The sequence below is a fragment of the Penicillium cosmopolitanum genome, assembly GCF_028827165.1.
Source record: "Penicillium cosmopolitanum strain IBT 29677 chromosome Unknown utg000009l:1.0-9042332.0:1.0-9050551.0, whole genome shotgun sequence".
Classification (NCBI taxonomy): Eukaryota; Fungi; Ascomycota; class Eurotiomycetes; order Eurotiales; family Aspergillaceae; genus Penicillium; species Penicillium cosmopolitanum.
The window spans coordinates 5,767,416-5,785,278 of NW_026622679.1; the positions used below are offsets into that span (position 1 = coordinate 5,767,416).

Sequence of the window (17,863 nt, forward strand, 5' to 3'; positions counted from 1 at the left end):
CTTGCTCATCGATCGATACTACTGGCGGGTGATTGGCCCAGAGTAACCACTTTGGAACTTGCGCTCGATATTTTTGTCATACGAGGTAGTGCTGCCCCTCAGCCTTAACTTTTTGTCGGTGCTAGCTAGAATATGTGTAATGTACATGCGGCTGGAAAAGTGTACAGCGCACTGCCGTCATCGCAACACATGGTTGATGTACTCGTGATCAGTTTTGTATTTTTTTTCCTAACCTCCTTCTGGCCGAAGCATAATGTATTCATTCTTGAAGTTTGTAGAGTTTCCCTTTTTTGATTACTTCAGTTTCCTTCGATCGCTGCGATCGGGGCTTCCATCCATAGCAAGTGACCCCGGACGGTGACCTCGACACTGAACCTAACATGCGGAAATGCCCGATCTTAGGAAGTAGTATACATATACTAGTAGTACATCATACCAGTGAACAGGGAATCTTGGAAAAATCGGAAACATCCCGCATCTCGGGAACGTGGACGGACCTCATTGCTCATGATCATTTCTCGGCGTTGACACAATGAAGTGGGGTCTAGTCTTACTAGCAGTAGCTTGATTCTATATTGGTCGGCTGTGTTGACCGAGGTGCATCGAGTTTGTTTGGTTTGATCGCGACATTCATTTCATCCTCAACTTTTCATTTTTCCTTCTTCTCATATTCGTATACGTAAAATCTGCGGCGGATGTGTACCTGCTTCCTTCCCACGTTATCAGTAGGTCCCAGATTAAGCTTGTTTAAGATTTCGCCTTCGTGTTCGCTGATGTGGCGGGAGAGGCGTCTTGCACTGAAGCTTGATCGCGTCCCCGCCAATCGAAGGCCCAACACCTCATATGGATTATTGAGAGATCAACGGAGCTGACGCGGCCACCTCGATGTTCCTGACAGGAGATTCTGTTTCTGGGAATAGGACGCGTCAGCTTTTGCTGCAGATGCATCGTCCTGAATATCGTTGCCAAATGGAATCTATGGATGTTATCTATAGTACTCGTACCTAGTGGATCATTAGGTTGGATGCCAGGGGACGATAGGTTATCGATTAATTATAGGAGATTAGTCTATCCACGGCGAAAAGAAATAAATAATATGTCATTCGGTCAAATATAACAGGTCACTTCTTGCAAGATTACTTTCTTCAGAAGAGAGTGCCGTGCACCTTGCGGTTCAGCTGGGCGCGATAAATCTTGTTCTCATTGAGAATAAACATCTGGCCGTTGCGACCAAACGAGAAGTTAGATGTCCCATCTTTGACAAGGATTTTGCCCAGAAGAACACCGCCAGCAGACCAAACGTTGACTCCGTCGCCGCAGCCAGCATACACATTGCCATCCTGATCAACCTTGATTCCATCAGGAATGCCATCTCCGGGCATGGCAAAGACACGACGGTTCGTCAAGAAAGGCTGACCATGGATCGTCGTCATATCAAAGGCATAACTAAACACGTTAGCGGGATTCTTATTTTCTATGGGCGGTGGGGTATTCGTGCACAACATACATGGTAGCTGGTTGCGTCAGATCCTTCGATCCGTCGCCAATTGTCTCGGCAGTGTCGGAGATGTATACGGTCTTCTCGTCGGGAGAGAAAAGAAATGCCATTAGGCCGACCGAATCCATCTGCAATGACGCGGACGTCCTTTGTAGATGGATCGTACCTATACACCTGGTTCGGCAGCTGGGGCTTCGGTCGAATTCCCTGCTTATAGGCGTAGATGGGGTCGGTGAACCAGAACGACCCGTCTTTGGCCACGACAACATCGTTGATCGAGTTGAATTGCCGGCCGTAGAAATTGCCCGTGACTAGCTCCGATTTATAGGGGGGCTTCGGCTGACATCTGAAATAGACCTCCAGTCTCGTTCATCGTGCCTGGGCAGCCCAGAGGATACCGCCGTCATTGTTCACTCCGCCGTTCGGCATCGGGATGGTGGAATTGATGATCTCCGATGTCACGGGGTGGGCGTTGACGCTCACCTTGGTGACCTTGATTGTTTTCTCGTTCGTGACCGGATCAGTGTACAGATTACTCGACACGAAGAGCGATTCCGAGGTCGGGATGTAAACGCTAGCTTCGTGAGCAAAGGGGTAGTCATTGTTTTCGAGAATGACCTCCAGCTTAGGGGCTGAGCCGATGATATTGAGGAAATCATTGTTGTAGATGCTGAAAGCTGAGGGAATATGGGTGGCATTTGCCGAAGCAGCCGAATGGGTGAGTGAGGCCATTGTTGCTCGTGGAACTGTCAGATGTTTCTCCGCAGACGTTCTTCAGGGGGGCTATCCGTTCTTTTGAACTTAGAAGCTTGGCATATTGTTTCAGCTTAGGCAATGTCAGAAAATCCACCAGCTAGAAAACTTTATTTCTATACAGTATGGATAGCTTTTTTCTGGCGCTGGGCCTAGAGGAGCTCAGATCGGCGAGAACTAAGATCCACCAGTGTCAATGGCCCGAGATTTTGCCATCTCCGTTCCCGATAAGGATAGAGAGATGACGGCAACGGTGAGGTTATTCCAACGAGAGCTGTCAGCAGAACCGATTCAACAAGATTATTTATTCATGGACACTGACACCATTGCCAGGCAGGATAGTTTACAATATGACGATACCGTAGAAACTCGAAGGAAATATGAATCTGGACTTGAAAACACGCCTTGTACCACTCCAATTGCTGCACAGATCTTCATTAGAATATTCCGTGGCATTGCCGGCTTTCAATTATGTTATTATCATGGCCCGTCGCAGACACGCGGTTACACTGTATGTATACAATCTTATGTACAAAGCCCGATTGCTCTCCTTATCCCTAGAACGGCCCGGGCCTTTCTTCTTTAATTGGTTTAGATATGTGAGGACACGGATACATCGCTGCGCTCTTGAGAGAGGAGGGTGAAGGTTTCGAGTCTTCCTGGTATGTGTCGCTTATCAGATCTGACACCTTCTGGATATCCTCGCGGTCTCGAATCTGCAGACAGGCATTGCCAGCCCCACCAGACTCTAATTGGATATTTTCCGTGAAGGAATACCAAGACCCCTCCAAGCCATCCGGCTTGCTCCAAAATGTCACGACAAAAGCTGGAGGCTGATCCTGCTCTCCCTGTGATATGACAATGCTATAATCTTGAATGTTCAGCATCTCCGGGAAATCTCCTTTCGCCGCAGGCATGTTTCGGTAGGCCTCCTCGATCTCCGCGATGCGAGCAGAGACTGTATGGTACTGCTTAGCCGCCGGAAGCGAGTTGAGATCTGGCAAACGAGCCCGTAGGTCCAGTCCCACTCGATGAAGATGTGGCCAACGACACCTCCACGCCACCGGCTGAAGAGGAAACATCATCCGAAAATCCAGGCTGAAGGTCCTCGACAACTCGTGAGGGAAGTGATTAGTATCGGCGATAAGCTTATTTATTAACGCGGCTGTCACTTCGTACTGGTCTCGGTATTTATCCCAGTCACAGTGGCTTTGTGCTTGGTATGAATAGACCCCGAGTTCGGCATTCGCATGCATGACGATGATGGCATCTGCTGTTTGCCTTTTCCGATTGTCCCAGAGATGCGACTGTCGGTTGACCAAATCTTCAAAGCTAACTTTCCACCGATTCAAGCTAGTCATTATTCTCTCGCAAATGAGAGGGAAATCGGTATTAGAGAGCTCTTTTTCGGATGGCTCGAACTCCCATGTTGCAGAGATGACCAGTTTCAGCAGTGCAGCTCTGGCTGCTTTGAGAGTGTCGAATCGATCGGGCATGGAAATTGTACTGGAGTCAGTGGGTGGATCAGGAACGACACTTGCCTGCACTCCTACACCCCACTGAACAGCGTTGATATTGAATGTGCAAAGAAGTGGCGCAACCTCGGTTTCCATGAATTCAGCCTCCGATGAAACATATCTGTGGCCACCGGTCTCATCGCGTTTAATTATATTTTTGGCACGCCAGTTATTCAATATATCAATCCCACCTCTTATATGGGAGGCAGCCGCTTGTAGATTGCCTTGGAAATATTCAAAGCAGATAAAGAGGATGTTCACCATCGCAATCAAAGGAAGGTTTGTAGGGTCTACGGTGACCTTTTCTATCATGACTCGAATGGCCCTATTGTATAGCTTAAGCGGGAGCTCTGGTAGAGATGTTTTCCGGTGCAGATGTTGTATCTTTGACGCGGCGGCCTGTTCATGGAGACTACCGAGAGCAGCGATTGCTTGGAGGATAGCAGGTTCGCCAAGGCTGAATTGTAAAACACTGCCCTGGAAGAAGGCATGTTCGAAATAGCCTGCCAGAGCGGGAGCAGTGCAGAGAAAGAATACTTCCAAGGCATGCTCGGTCGTTGAATCGACTGCAGGTGCTACTGCTAGCGAACGGGGTACTGATGATTTAGGCGGGACACTTCGGTAGCCCCCGCATACCCGGTTCGTGCGCGAGCACCTGGAGATTAGTATGGTTAGTTGACGTGTACAATGTTTTCGAGTCCAAGATGACGAGGGAGGTGCAAAGCACGGGGAAGCAAGCATACCGGAGACAAACAGGCTTCCCCTCGTCGCATTTGACGTGACGAGCTCTGCAGACATCTTAGAAGTGTATACGGATGGGTGTGGGCTGATCGGGACTATCACTGACTTGCAGGTGATGCAGCCGGTGCGCACTTTTGGATTCGCTGCCCGTTGTCTCGTGATTGATTGGAGGCCCTCGACTGCCATCATTGTGGCAGCCAGGATGGAACGCCTTACTCAAAAACATGGGAAGTCTATCAGTTTGGGCTGTCTCACTATTTAGGGGGCGGTCACGTGATGGTGATTTCAGTCTCGCGTGAACTACTTGTACTAACTACTAGTAGTAAATACTACTCGACATTTATTTTTGACGGGTATGAATGGCGTAGAAATGTAGTTTAATACAGAAAATAATTATTCTTCAAGTTGTCAGATCCATAAAAGCAGATGTGAGTGTGGAAGTGGAAAGATACTAATTGTACTATACTAATTAGAGTACTTACTACTAGCTACTAGTAGCAGATATATATGATAGTACTCGTGGACTACGCCAACTTCCAAGGTTGACTTGCTACTACCTATAGATTTGGGAAAACAACGGTTATTCTGCAAATGTGAATCAAAAAGACTATTTATAGAGGCGCATATATGGTACATGAACTAAGATGTAGTAGTTATAAGCACTACTGGTAATCCATCTCGCACTGTGGCTCAGCGTTGGGGGCGATGCTCACGTGCGACCGATGGCAGAGGGTGGACCTGCATCGACCATGCACCTCAGCCAGGAGTACATACGAGTTGATTTAGAGATCAAAATATATTAATATATTCATAAATATAAAACATACTAATTTCCCTCCAAAATTGAAGAACCGATACTTAGGTAAATGTCAAATATGACAGACCCGCTTCTATTCTTGTCCCGCTCATCGTTCGACGGGTCGGGGTCACTCGAAAATCTAGATTGACCAGGGAACCTCTGAGCAGCCCATCCCATCCCCATCCCCATCCCCATCCCCATCTTCCATCCCTCAGTCTTTCACACTCACCCTTCTCCATACCAAAGAGTAAAGTCTGAGTCTGTCGGTCGATACAGACACAGACATACACACTCGCTCTGATAAACTCTGGCCGTTGGACGGGTCCCCGCGTCATCGCCCCATTCGACCACCCAGCCACCGTCTCCTTTTTCGCTCCGCTCTCCACGTGCTAATTGGACAGCTTCGATTTTACCGATTGGATTGGATTCGATTTGACCCTTCTCCTCTCCTCTTCAGACTTCAGGTTCAACTTCCATCTCCAACCACTACCTGATTTTGACCACCAATCTCTGGGGAACCGCAATCCTTCTCGTCCTGTTGTGTGCGTTTGCTGCTGACCGCGCGGCAAACCCGGTCGCAGACCTCGAATTGGCTGGTTGGAAATTTCTCCTGACCCCTCCTCGGCCCAATTCCAATCTGTCTCGTGTAGAGACAGATTCCTGCCCGCCATGAGCCAGGAAGGATTCTCGTTAAAATTCCGCCGTCCGTCCAGCAAACTTCACAAGGACCCCCCCTAGCTTCAGTTCGCGCATTCTTCGGACTCATCAGAGCGCTACCTCTCTCAAACGTCATCCCTCCGCCCCCGTCTACCCCCGTTCTTCCCCTAGCGGTAGTCGCGAGCACGTTCGCTCGCGATCCAACGCTTCAGCCGCCTTTGGCTCGTCATCCTCCTCGCTCGATCACAGTGGCGGTCCATCCCCTATTCAGGACGAGGGGTCTTACTTCTCCGGTTACAGTTCCTCCCGCTCCCGCACTCGTTCAAACCGCTTCTCCTATGATCAACAAAGTTCGGATGAATTAAACAACCCTTTCGAGACGCGGGGCATGCTCAGTGCGTTGGATGAGAACAGCGCCGAGACCGATATTCATCCCCAGCAACCTCCGCACTCGCTCTCGCATCATACAAGTCCCGACCCACGCGGTCGCCAAACCCTTCGACAGTCAGCTAGCTTCACCACTCTGCCGAACCGAATGGATCCCTTCGCACACCGCGAAACCGAACGACCGCCTCATTCTAAGCGCTACTCCGATGAGGGCACTATCGCCAATGGTCCGCCCGGGCCGACGCCCACGGCGGCCAAGAGACAGAGCAAGAAGGCGAGCTTCTCTAGCTTCGTGAACAGCATGTTGGGCTCCCCTCGCAATATCAAGATTTCCGCGCCGGAGAACCCTGTTCATGTCACTCACGTCGGTTACGATAACCAAACTGGTCAATTCACCGGCCTTCCCAAGGAGTGGCAGCGCTTACTCCAGGAAAACGGAATCTCTAAGAAGGAACAGGAAGAACACCCGCAAACGATGATGGATATCATGCGATTCTACGAGAAGAATACTCGTGGAGATGACGATGAAGTCTGGCACAAGTTCGACAACGCATACGGCGGAAACACCAGCAGCGGTAATAGTAACAATACCAATAACAACAACGGTCGCAGTACTTCGCCTCCCGGAAGTCCGCGTTTCCCTCAGAATCACGAATGGAGTTTTGAGAACCCACGAGCCCCTCCTCCCATTCCTCGCGGCGCCCCAGCAAATCCACCACAGCAAGTGCCGCAAGTGCCAACTATGTCACCGCCGTTGGGTGGTCTGGTGCCACATCGTGCCCCTCCCAAGCCGCCAACCAATATGACACCTGCCCGTCCGCCGCCACAACCCCCCGTGTCTCAATCATATGGCGGTGCCCCGCAAAGACCTATGCAGGACCCATACGGTCATCCATTTGGCACTCCATCTATTCCGGAATCAGAGCCAATTCATTCGGTTTCTCCCCAGCTCAGCCGCTCGAGCTCCCGTAATGGCGGTCCTCCAACCAAAGCACCGGGTATCATCTCCAACCCGACCCAGTACCAGCAACAACAGGAGCAGGTTATGGCGGCTGCACAGCAAGCCATTGCATCAAAACAACTGGATCGCAGTACCAGCCAACGCCAGCAAGCACAGCAACCCCCGGCGCTTGCAACTAATATTGGTCCTTCCACCGGAGATCCTGCCTCGGCTGGCGCATCGCCATCGACGCGCGCACCTCCGGCTGCCAGGCCCCGCCAACGCCAGCGCCAGAGTAATATCATGGATGTCCGAACACGTCTGTTACAAATCTGCCATCCCGGCGACCCTACCCAGATATATCACACTCTAAACAAGATTGGTCAAGGTGCATCTGGTGGTGTGTACACGGCTTACGAGACCGGAACAAACAATTGCGTTGCTATCAAGCAGATGAATCTCGATCTCCAGCCCAAGAAGGACCTAATTATCAACGAGATTCTTGTCATGAAAGACAGCAAACACAAGAACATTGTCAATTTCCTGGAGAGTTATCTTAACGGAATTGACCTCTGGGTAGTCATGGAATACATGGAAGGCGGCAGTCTCACGGATGTGGTGACTTTCAACATCATGAGCGAAGGCCAGATCGCGGCAGTCTGCCGAGAGGTAAGCTTAATTGACTTCTGGTTCTCCCCTAATGAAGAAAATATTGACAATTATCCTAGACACTGAATGGATTGCAACACCTCCACTCGAAGGGTGTTATCCATCGAGATATCAAGTCCGATAACATTCTGCTTTCCATGGAGGGCAACATCAAGCTGAGTACGTATAACTACACATCCCTCCTCTCAAGATCATGACTAATTTATTACACAGCCGATTTTGGCTTCTGTGCGCAAATTAATGATTCGCACAATAAGCGCAACACAATGGTCGGCACTCCATACTGGATGGCACCCGAGGTTGTCACTCGTAAGGAGTATGGGCGCAAGGTCGACATCTGGAGTTTGGGCATCATGGCAATCGAGATGATTGAGGGAGAGCCACCCTATTTGACCGAGTCGCCCCTGCGGGCTCTCTACCTGATTGCTACAAACGGCACGCCCACGATCAAAGATGAGCATAATCTTTCCCACATCTTCCGTGACTTCTTGCATTTGGCCCTCAAGGTCGACCCGGAGAAGCGAGCTTCAGCTCATGACCTACTGAAGGTATGTTCATGCCCCCTTCCCCCAGAACATCATGTTTGATACTAACATCTTTGATAGCATCCATTCATGTCTCTCTGTTCGCCTCTCACCCACCTTGCGCCCCTTGTGAAGGCTGCTAGAATCAGCCGTGCTCAAGAAAAGGCGCAGAAGGGCTGAGCTTAGGTGGCCAGGAAGAACCCAGGTCTTCGATTAAATCGAGTGTTTCGGTTCCTTTCTCCTTCCGTCTCCTTCCGTCTCCTTCCCTCTATCTTCTTCTTCAACTTTTCCTTTTTTTTCGTTCTGTCCATCCATCTTCCCATCTCGTTTCAGATACCCCATCACTCCCGATGTTTCTTCTAGACCCCGATATGCTCATCTTCGCATCATGTCGCCCGGGTCCCATTTCAGTGTCAAATTATCTTTTTTTACCACTTTATTTCTTGATGAACATCCTTTTGTGATGAAAATGATCTGATTTCACGAGCCTGTGCTTGTATTGTCCCCACCCCCCTGTTTATCCCCACGTCTAAGCTTTTTTTTTGCCCCCCTCAGATGTGTGTGTATGTGTGCTTGTGTAGCGTTCTGTAGTCCTACCTCCGACACTCTCCCAGCGCAGTTTGAATCTGGTCTCAAGTGGCGTCATGGATGGGATTGCGAGCCTTCTGTCACTGTGCATTATATTGTCTTCTTGAGTTCGTGGGATTTAGAATGCGGCGTGTTCGCATTCGGCGTTTGGAATTATAAGAGGCCTTTGGCCGTGCAGGATCTGTGATATTACAATTTTTCAATTACATCTCTTCCGTCATTAATTGGTTGGATATCATCCTATGAGTATAGAACAGAGTGTCAAGCTATAGTAGCAACATGGGATGCAGAACGGGATCTAAAAAGCAGAAATGGCCCGGGAAAAAAAGAAGAAGAAAGGAACCCACGATGGAAAATATTACAGCCTATGGACCATGGCAGTGCAGGTAAATGGAAGAATTTGCAAGCCCAATCTAGTAATAATAGAAGTGGAAGAATGGCTCAAGGCAGCCACATGCTAAGAATATCCGAGCTCCATACCGTCGTCATCGTCAGCTGACTCTGGATTTCTGCCGGACAACACCTTGAGAGACCTCAACACCTTCACAATCATCGCTTGATTTTCAAGGTTGACTTGACTTGTTTGACGAGCAGTACCAACCCGAGACCCATCACCCCTCCTTTCCGATCTCCAAACCCGCCTCTGTCCAACCCCCTCGGCGGTGTACCCTGACCCTCTCAGCTCCGCCTGCTGTGATCCTCAGTCCACTCCCCGCATTACGTGCGTCACGGTCAAAAAACAACATATTCCAATATCTCATAACACAAGAGCAGCCAGTGCGAAGCCCATTGATCAACGGACATATTCGCCACACGTGGTTTCTCCTGGCGGTTGATTGAGCTAGCTAGCTGCTTGTGCTTAAGGCAGAGGAGGCGGTGCCCGATTCGACTTCCCCGACCAACTACAACACCACACTCTCCCCTGACCATCCAGTCTCATTACAAATAATTCGTTGGCAATGTTTCGCGCACAACAGAACGCTTTCGACGATGCCGTCGGTAAGTTATACCGAGCTGCGAATTTCACGCTCGACTCGCGGGGCTGCTTCTGCCTACAGAGTGCACTGCGAAGCGGCTGAGCCGCGACTGCTGGGGGGCCGGGAGAGCGCTTGAAACGTTCGACCATGACAAATGCTAACTTCTGTGTCTGCTGCAGCCAAGGCGACGGACGAGAACCTGACCTCCGAGAACTGGGAATACATCCTCGTACGTTATGCCCCACCGACCGGCCGAAGATATTGCGACAGCACAGAGTGGGACACCGGAGGCTGACTTGACTTGCTTTTGCCGTATAGGATGTCTGTGATAAAGTCGGTTCTGAAGAATCTGGGTATGTGTCTTCAATCAGATAGGTCTTGAAACTATGCGCTACGTGGGAAAATGGATGCTAATATGCGGTGATGATATAGCGCAAAGGAGGCGGTTGCTGCCATGATCAAGAGGTTGGCTCACAGGAACGCTAATGTGCAGCTCTACACGTTGGAGGTCGGTATATCTGCATCGCGCATACGAATGCGCATAATATATGATGGCTCGGCTGACCCTACCTTTAGCTTGGTAACGCGCTATCACAGAACTGTGGTCCGAAGATCCACCGGGAGCTGGCCTCAAGGAGCTTTACGGATGCTATGCTGCGATTGGCGGCTGACCGGGTAAGCTTGTACCTGGATGCCACTTGCTACATGATAGATTGCTGACATTAACCTGTTACTTTAGAACACGCATCAGCAAGTGAAGTCTAAGATCCTCGAGCGAATGGAAGAATGGACTAAAATGTTCTCATCCAACCCGGATTTCGGAATCATGGAACAGGCCTACATGAAGCTGAAGACTCAAAGTGAGTTTTGAAGTTTAGAGGCGCCCTTTCACAACTAATAAAACTTTCCGTTAGACCCGAATCTCCAGCCACCATCGAAACCCGTGAAGCAACAGATCACAGACGTGGACAGACAGAAAGAAGAAGAGGAGCTCCAGATGGCACTTGCACTCTCCGTCAAAGAGAGAAAACCTGTCCCTACTCAGGCGACCTCATCTGCTGCAGCTGCCAGCGCATCAACCCCTACACCTGCACCGGCCGCCGTGGCAGAAGAGCCTGCGATTCCCCATCCCGTCCCACCCGGAACTTCAGCGGCCACCGTCTCGCGAGTGAGAGCTTTGTTTGACTTCCAGCCTTCTGAGCCCGGCGAGCTACAGTTCCGAAAGGGCGATATAATTGCTGTTCTGGAGTCCGTTTATAAAGATTGGTGGAAGGGTTCGCTGCGCGGCCAGACCGGAATTTTCCCTCTCAACTACGTCGAGAAGTTGGCCGACCCGACAGTTGAAGAGCTTCATCGCGAGGCGCAGATGGAAGGAGATGTTTTTGGTCAAATTAAGAACGTCGAGAAGCTTCTCACACTGCTGAGCACTCGCAGCTCCGACCTCAATGTGCAGGAGAATGAGGAAATCACTACACTCTATCATTCAACCCTTGCTATCCGACCCAAACTTATCGAGTTGATTGGCAAATACTCACAGAAGAAAGGTATGCGCATATCTTGCTACGCTACGAAGGGAGACATGCTAATCCTATATTAGATGAGTTCACCCAACTTAATGAGAAATTCATCAAGGCTCGCCGAGACTATGAATCCCTATTGGAGGCTTCAATGGCTCAGCCGGTACAACCCCAGTACGGACGACCTGGACAGCCGCAGTATGGCTATCCTGGTGCGGCTCCTGCTGGATATCCCCAAGGTCCTCCTCCCCAGGCCGACCAGCGTTACTTTAGCCCTCGTCCTCAAGGTTTGTCCAGACTCAACGTCGATCTCGCCACATTAGGATGCTGATCTAAATTTCCAGAAACCCAACCCCCGCAGCCTCAAGGTACGCCTTTCTACGGCGCAGAGCAGCAGGCCATGCCGTACCGGCCCGCCTCTCATTCTCCGGACCCTCGAGCTCAGTATGCCGGGGCGCAGCCTTTGCAGCCACAACAGGCGCCGCAGCAAGCGCCACCTTCCGATCCATACCAGCAACCTATGCATCATCGTCCCCAGTCTACCTACGACCATCCCCAAGAACTAGGCACATCTGTCTATGACTCGCCTGTTGACCAACACAATGTCGGAGGACGCCCTCCTTACCCTCCTACCGGGCAAGCCCCGCCGGTGGCTCACCAACAGTTCCAACAGCAGCACCCGCAACAACAGCAACAGGATTATTCCCCATCAGCCTATTCTGCCGATGACTCTGCTCAGCTGCCATCGGCTCCTGGAATGCCCCCTGTCCAGCAACCTTCCAACCATTTCCCGCCGCAGCCGCAATCCCAAGCTCCCTACCCAGACTCACCAAGCGTTCAGCAACAAGCGCCGTCCCACCAACCGCCCCCAGTGCCGGGCGCCGGGGCTCCCCCATCCCAATACACCGCTTTCAACCCGGCCCCTTCAGCCCCTGGCGGCGGCGAGTACCAGGCATACCAGCCCGCACCGGGTGGGGCGCCTGCGTCGAACCCAGCATCCTTCTATAGATAAGGAGGGAGCTTGCTTGTGGCTAATTGCTTGAATAAGTCCTGAATATTTATGTCATCTTGCCTTTGCTCGGAATTGCGCCGTTAGCTGTGTATGTAGTAAATCACTGATTCCGGCCAAACCACTGTATGCCAGTACATATGTGTTTCTTTATACCTCAGGTGTTTAGCAATATGATATTTTCTGCAATGTTTGAATGCATATCTCCATTTAGTCTGAGCCTGGAATGGAACTTTGGAACCTTGGAACCTTGGAAGTCACTTCAATTATTGGGCGCGGAGATTATGGTAACCTTGGAAGGTGTTGGCTCTATATACTAGTAGTACTAGTACTAAACGGGACAGACCCCAGTTGAGGGTGTAGTATTCAAGTCAAGATTATTCAAATTCTAATGGAACTTGAAGTTTTAGAAAAGAACTTGGACCAAATTGTACCTAGCAGTAAAAATTCAACATTAGTGTCGAACAAATTGAGTGATTTCTCATAGAAATATACATTCATAGGGGTTAAGACGTTATGATGTTCTAACTTTCACCTCAAGTTTCACATCACCTGAAGCCACGTGATCCAAACTGAGATTAGTTGAACAAAACACTGTACTAGTAGTACAGTGGAAAATTATTGCCAAATTCCACCCGGAAATAAGACCAAAAATTAAGAAAAAAAAACCAGGTGGATATTCCCAATTATACAACCAAGCCAATTCCTCTTCTAGATAACACACTAGCCAGGACAACCTTGACCGCTAAGTTTCGATGTTATCACGTTAATCACTAATCACGTGAGAGATATCAACCGTCCTCGACCCGCTGGGCTCGCCAGGCGGGCGACAACAAGCAACGCTAAACCAGCGTCGTCTCAATCAAGTCCGCTTCGCGGTCGGAACATAGTGACCGGTTTGGTCATTCACTTCCACGTGGCCGCTATCTATAAACAGTATATCACGTCACGAACGAACCTTCCAACTGTCCTCATAGCTTCCCCGCAATCGCGTCTTCTCCTCGAAGACGATGATCGGCATCGTGTGAGGCGTTAAGGGTGAAGCGCTTCAGGCCCCAAGAGCCACTTGCGAGTCCCTTTTTTGATTTCCTCGAAACGTACCACTTGGGTGTCCACCTGGATAACTCCCTGCAATGATGGAGGCAGATTGGGACGAGTTGGCGCGCATTCCCATGCCGCCACCCAGTCCACATGCAATGCCTACGATCGCGACAGCAGTCGCGTTTGACGATGTTATGGAACTTCTTTGGACCGGAAATGAATATGTGGGTGCATACTTTGAGATGGAAGCTCCAACGAACGACTGACTAACTCAATATCTGTGCTCACTAGGGTCGAATCTCCTCATTTTGCGGGCCTGAATTAGGTCGATACACCTCCGTACGAGCACACCCGGCCGCCGAAGGACCAGTGCGGCAGATACTGTTCCACGAGCGAGGTGTGATATCGCTCTCTCCCAAGAGCGTGCATATGATTACTCGACGCGGCCTGACACAATGGCACTTGAATCACGAGGAAATGGTGGACCTCCGCTGCATGAGCTTTACGGCGCAACTTAACCGGATCCTCGTGGCCGGTTGTCAAAACGTGATGTTCACGGTGGATATCGACAAGGGTACGATTGTGGACAAATTGCCTACCGAGTACAGCTATACGCTTATGAAGAAGAGTCGATACCTGTGCGCTGCAACTGATACGGGCTCCGTAAATGCACTCAGTCTTGCGGACTTCAGTGTCGTGAAATCGTGGAAAGCACATGGGACGGCCGTCAATGATATGGATGCGCGGAATGACTTACTGGTAACATGTGGCTTTTCCATGCGGCACATGGGCGCTCCGATCGTTGATCCCTTGGCCAACGTTTATGACCTGAAAACATTGACGCCATTACCTCCCATCCCATTTCACGCCGGGGCGGCTTATGTCCGTATGCATCCCAAACTCCACACGACAAGCTTCGTGGCCTCGCAAACCGGTCAGCTGCAAGTTGTCGACCTCATGAACCCCAACGCAATCAACCTACGACAGGCCAACGTATCACTTATGCTTGGTCTTGATATTTCCCCATCAGGAGAGGCTCTAGCAATCAATGATGCCGAATGCTCCATACATTTATGGGGATCTCCCACTAAGATTCATTTCAACGAAATGAGCAAAGAAATGGAATTTGCCGATGTCCCTACTCGACCGCCACCGATTGACTGGTCCCCTGATACCCCTCTGAACATGGTAGGACTGCCCTATTATCATGAGCGCCTCCACTCGGCTTGGCCTAGCCATCTTGTCTTTGAGATTGGCAGTCCACCTGCTCAGCTGGACCAGTCCCTGCTGCCGTATCTACGCCCCTCTGAAGTGGGACACCATGCCCCGAACCCAAGGAAAACCCGACGAAATCAAGTAGAGAATACACGCGCATTGGCAAACGCGGAGCCGGCTCTTATCGCTCCCAAGTTCTTAAGTGAAAAGGCTCGGGATCACAGCAAGTCGAAACTAGAAAGCTCAGTTATCGATGCTGCCGAGGCTCTTGCAGGTGCAAATATCAACGGCGAGAGTGATGACGACCCACTCCTGAAGTACAGCAACGTCGAGATTAAGTATAGTCGTTTTGGCGTTGACGATTTTGACTTCCGGTATGTGCTTATTCGTCCCATGACTACGTTCCATCGAATCTAGATTTGTTTGCTGACATTGTCTCCAGATTTTACAATAAGACGGCATTTTCTGGTCTCGAGACTCACATCGCAAACTCATTCACAAATTCTCTCCTTCAACTCTTCAAATTTATCCCACTATTCCGAAATCTCTCACTCACTCACGCTGCCGGCTCTTGCATCTTCGAACACTGCCTACTCTGTGAACTGGGATATCTATTTGACATGCTAGAAAAAGCAAACGGACAGAATTGCCAAGCAACGAACCTCTTGAAAACATTCAGCAGCTTCCGAGAGGCTTCAAATCTAGGCCTCTTGGAAGAGAATCTAACTAATAAATCTCTCTCAACCGCGATTCAAGCCGTGAATCGATTTTTCTTGACCCAGATAGCACACGACTTCCGCATGGTTCAACCGAGCTCTGAGGAATTGGATCTACGCCTTTCCACTGTTGCATCTGAAACAATTCGCTGCATGTTCTGTCAGCAAGAGACCGTTCGACCTGGCAATTCCCTTGCCAATGAGCTTTTGTACCCCAACATGGACCCAAAGCATGCGAGACGAAACCCTGCCTATCGATTCTCCAGTATTTTGCGGGCGAGTATTGAACGTGAAACGCAAAATCGCGGATGGTGCAACTATTGCCGGCGCTATCAACAAGTGATGATGCGGAAGACGGTGCATAGAATGCCTTTGATTCTCATGCTCAACGCAGCTCTTACGAATCCAATCTGTCGGCGACTATGGGCTATTCCTGGATGGCTTCCCGATGCGGTTGGCGTTCTCATCGACAACGGACAGGTTGCTTGTTTCGAAGGAGATGAACTCAATTTAAGAATACAGAGCAACACGCCTGGGCTTGTCGTATATGACTTGGTAGGCCTCGTCTCCGAGATTGACATTCCAGAACATCAGAAACCGCACTTGGTATCTTTCGTCAATATCTCCCTCTCTGGTCGAGAGCAACCGGAAAAATCGAGATGGCATTTGTTCAACGACTTTTTGGTCACTGAAGTGGATCAGGATGAAGCCCTTCGCTTTACGCAGCCTTGGAAGCAACCTTGTGTGTTGGCTTTCCAGGTCCGTGATACAAATCACGCTGTTGATGATTCATGGAAGAAATCTCTTGACACTACGCTCTTGTTCCGCGAGTGGTCATTGAACGGTGGGCATCAAGTTGATACCTGCCGCAATCTTTCTGAAGCAGAGAAGCCTCAGGCTGGCACTCCCGTGGCCCTGGATACCGAATTCGTGGACCTTGAAAAGGCCGAGATTGATGTCAAGGCAGATGGATCACAGGAAATGGTTCGGCCGAATAAGAGTGGCCTTGCCCGAGTTTCCGTCCTACGGGCTTCAGGCATCGACGAAGGTGTGCCGTTCATTGATGACTACATCACCATCCGGGAGCCAATCGTGGACTATGTAACTCAGTATTCTGGTATCAAACCTGGTGACCTGGATCCACGAACCAGTGAGCACAACTTGGTGCCGTTGAAGGCGGCTTACAAGAAACTCTGGCTGCTGTTGAATCTTGGCTGTGTTTTTGTTGGCCATGGATTGGCCTCGGACTTCCGCAAGATCAATATTAAAGTGCCGAAGTCTCAAACCGTCGACACTCAATACCTCTTCTTCCATCCTGGCAAGAACCGCCGCCTCAGCCTTCGCTATCTCGCTTGGGCTGTCTTCAAAGAATACATCCAGGAAGAACCCACCACCGAAACAATACAGGGACATGACTCGATTGAGGACGCTCGCATGGCTATGCGCCTCTGGAAGAAGTTCCAAGAGTACGAGGATGCTGGAATTTCGGCACAGATGCTCGAAGAGATTTTCCGCGAGGGCCAGAAACTGGGTTTCCGACCTCCTCCCAGGAACGGCACCGCAGCAGTCCTCTCTCGACCCGGTACGGCAATCACAATGTCGAACGACAGCGGTCGAAATACCCCCAGTGCAACGGATGCCAGCGCTCCTGCTGCTACATCGGCAGGAAATGCGGCAGCGGCAAATCCTGCCCCTACAAGTGCTCCTACAACACCCCGCCAGGCTTTCCGAAGATCCATTGCTCTAACCCCCAGCAATGGCAGCTTTTCGGGACCAGGAACTGGTGATTTCTTTGGAGGAAGCCCCCTTCGATAGACATTTCCCCCCTTCTTCTTCGCTTTCGCCCCATTAGGCTGTGGGTAGTTTCCGGTATCCTTGCTGTTGATCCCACTGGAACACTACATGATATTTGCATTAGTCATAGAATTCAGTCTAGCTATCTCATAAATGCAATGGCTACAAGTTATCCATATTTTGCATAGAAGTATCAAGTCTAAAGTACATAGGATCGTGACTCATGGCAAGTCTTGAATGTCCATATTCCAAAGCTCCACGGGTTGAGTGGGTGGGGAATGACGTGGTCTGCCTAAACAGCAGCTTCTCCCTCGCTTCTAACCTGCTCCCCTCCAACTTTCGACTGAGATCTTTCTCAGGTCCTTCTCCTTTTTCTCCTTATAATTCTATCCCTTCGACGTCGAGCTCATTTGTCTCGGTACACCCCCCCTCCTTCTGTCGCTTCCCTTTCCTCCCTCTCTCCCCCTCTCTCCCCTCGCCTCTCCCCCACCAAAACCTGCGGCCCGACACTCTTTCGCATC

General features: G+C 50.2%; 5 protein-coding genes across 5 annotated transcripts; 3 read left to right on the plus strand and 2 right to left on the minus strand.

Annotated features, from left to right (window-relative positions):
- Positions 1–1,145: 1,145 nt before the first annotated feature.
- On the minus strand, positions 1,146–2,230 carry N7509_010226 (SMP-30/gluconolactonase/LRE family protein; the record flags this gene model as incomplete). The annotated part of the gene is given in 4 exon segments (XM_056634863.1): positions 1,146–1,446; positions 1,508–1,645; positions 1,665–1,809; positions 1,897–2,230. 4 exon segments carry the CDS (start codon positions 2,228–2,230, stop codon positions 1,146–1,148), a joined length of 918 nt encoding a protein of 305 aa, XP_056485483.1.
- A 578-nt stretch (positions 2,231–2,808) lies between these two features.
- Positions 2,809–4,698, minus strand: N7509_010227 (Zn(II)2Cys6 transcription factor domain-containing protein; the record flags this gene model as incomplete). Its single annotated transcript, XM_056634864.1, has 3 exons — positions 2,809–4,349; positions 4,405–4,556; positions 4,616–4,698. 3 exons carry the CDS (start codon positions 4,696–4,698, stop codon positions 2,809–2,811), a joined length of 1,776 nt encoding a protein of 591 aa, XP_056485484.1.
- Positions 4,699–5,977: 1,279 nt separating this feature from the next.
- pakA (mitogen-activated protein kinase kinase kinase kinase STE20) lies at positions 5,978–8,665 on the plus strand (the record flags this gene model as incomplete). The annotated part of the gene is given in 5 exon segments (XM_056634865.1): positions 5,978–6,011; positions 6,022–7,961; positions 8,021–8,120; positions 8,175–8,509; positions 8,567–8,665. 5 exon segments carry the CDS (start codon positions 5,978–5,980, stop codon positions 8,663–8,665), a joined length of 2,508 nt encoding a protein of 835 aa, XP_056485485.1.
- A 1,367-nt stretch (positions 8,666–10,032) lies between these two features.
- Positions 10,033–12,579, plus strand: N7509_010229 (ESCRT-0 subunit protein HSE1; the record flags this gene model as incomplete). Its single annotated transcript, XM_056634866.1, has 9 exons — positions 10,033–10,072; positions 10,230–10,279; positions 10,369–10,403; positions 10,483–10,558; positions 10,627–10,725; positions 10,790–10,910; positions 10,965–11,594; positions 11,648–11,854; positions 11,912–12,579. The coding sequence occupies 9 exons, from the start codon at positions 10,033–10,035 to the stop codon at positions 12,577–12,579; spliced, it is 1,926 nt and encodes a 641-aa protein (XP_056485486.1).
- Positions 12,580–13,712: 1,133 nt separating this feature from the next.
- On the plus strand, positions 13,713–17,363 carry pan2n2 (poly(A)-specific ribonuclease; the record flags this gene model as incomplete). The annotated part of the gene is made up of 3 exons (XM_056634867.1): positions 13,713–13,841; positions 13,909–15,206; positions 15,275–17,363. 3 exons carry the CDS (start codon positions 13,713–13,715, stop codon positions 17,361–17,363), a joined length of 3,516 nt encoding a protein of 1,171 aa, XP_056485487.1.
- Between the last annotated feature and the right edge of the window lie 500 nt (positions 17,364–17,863).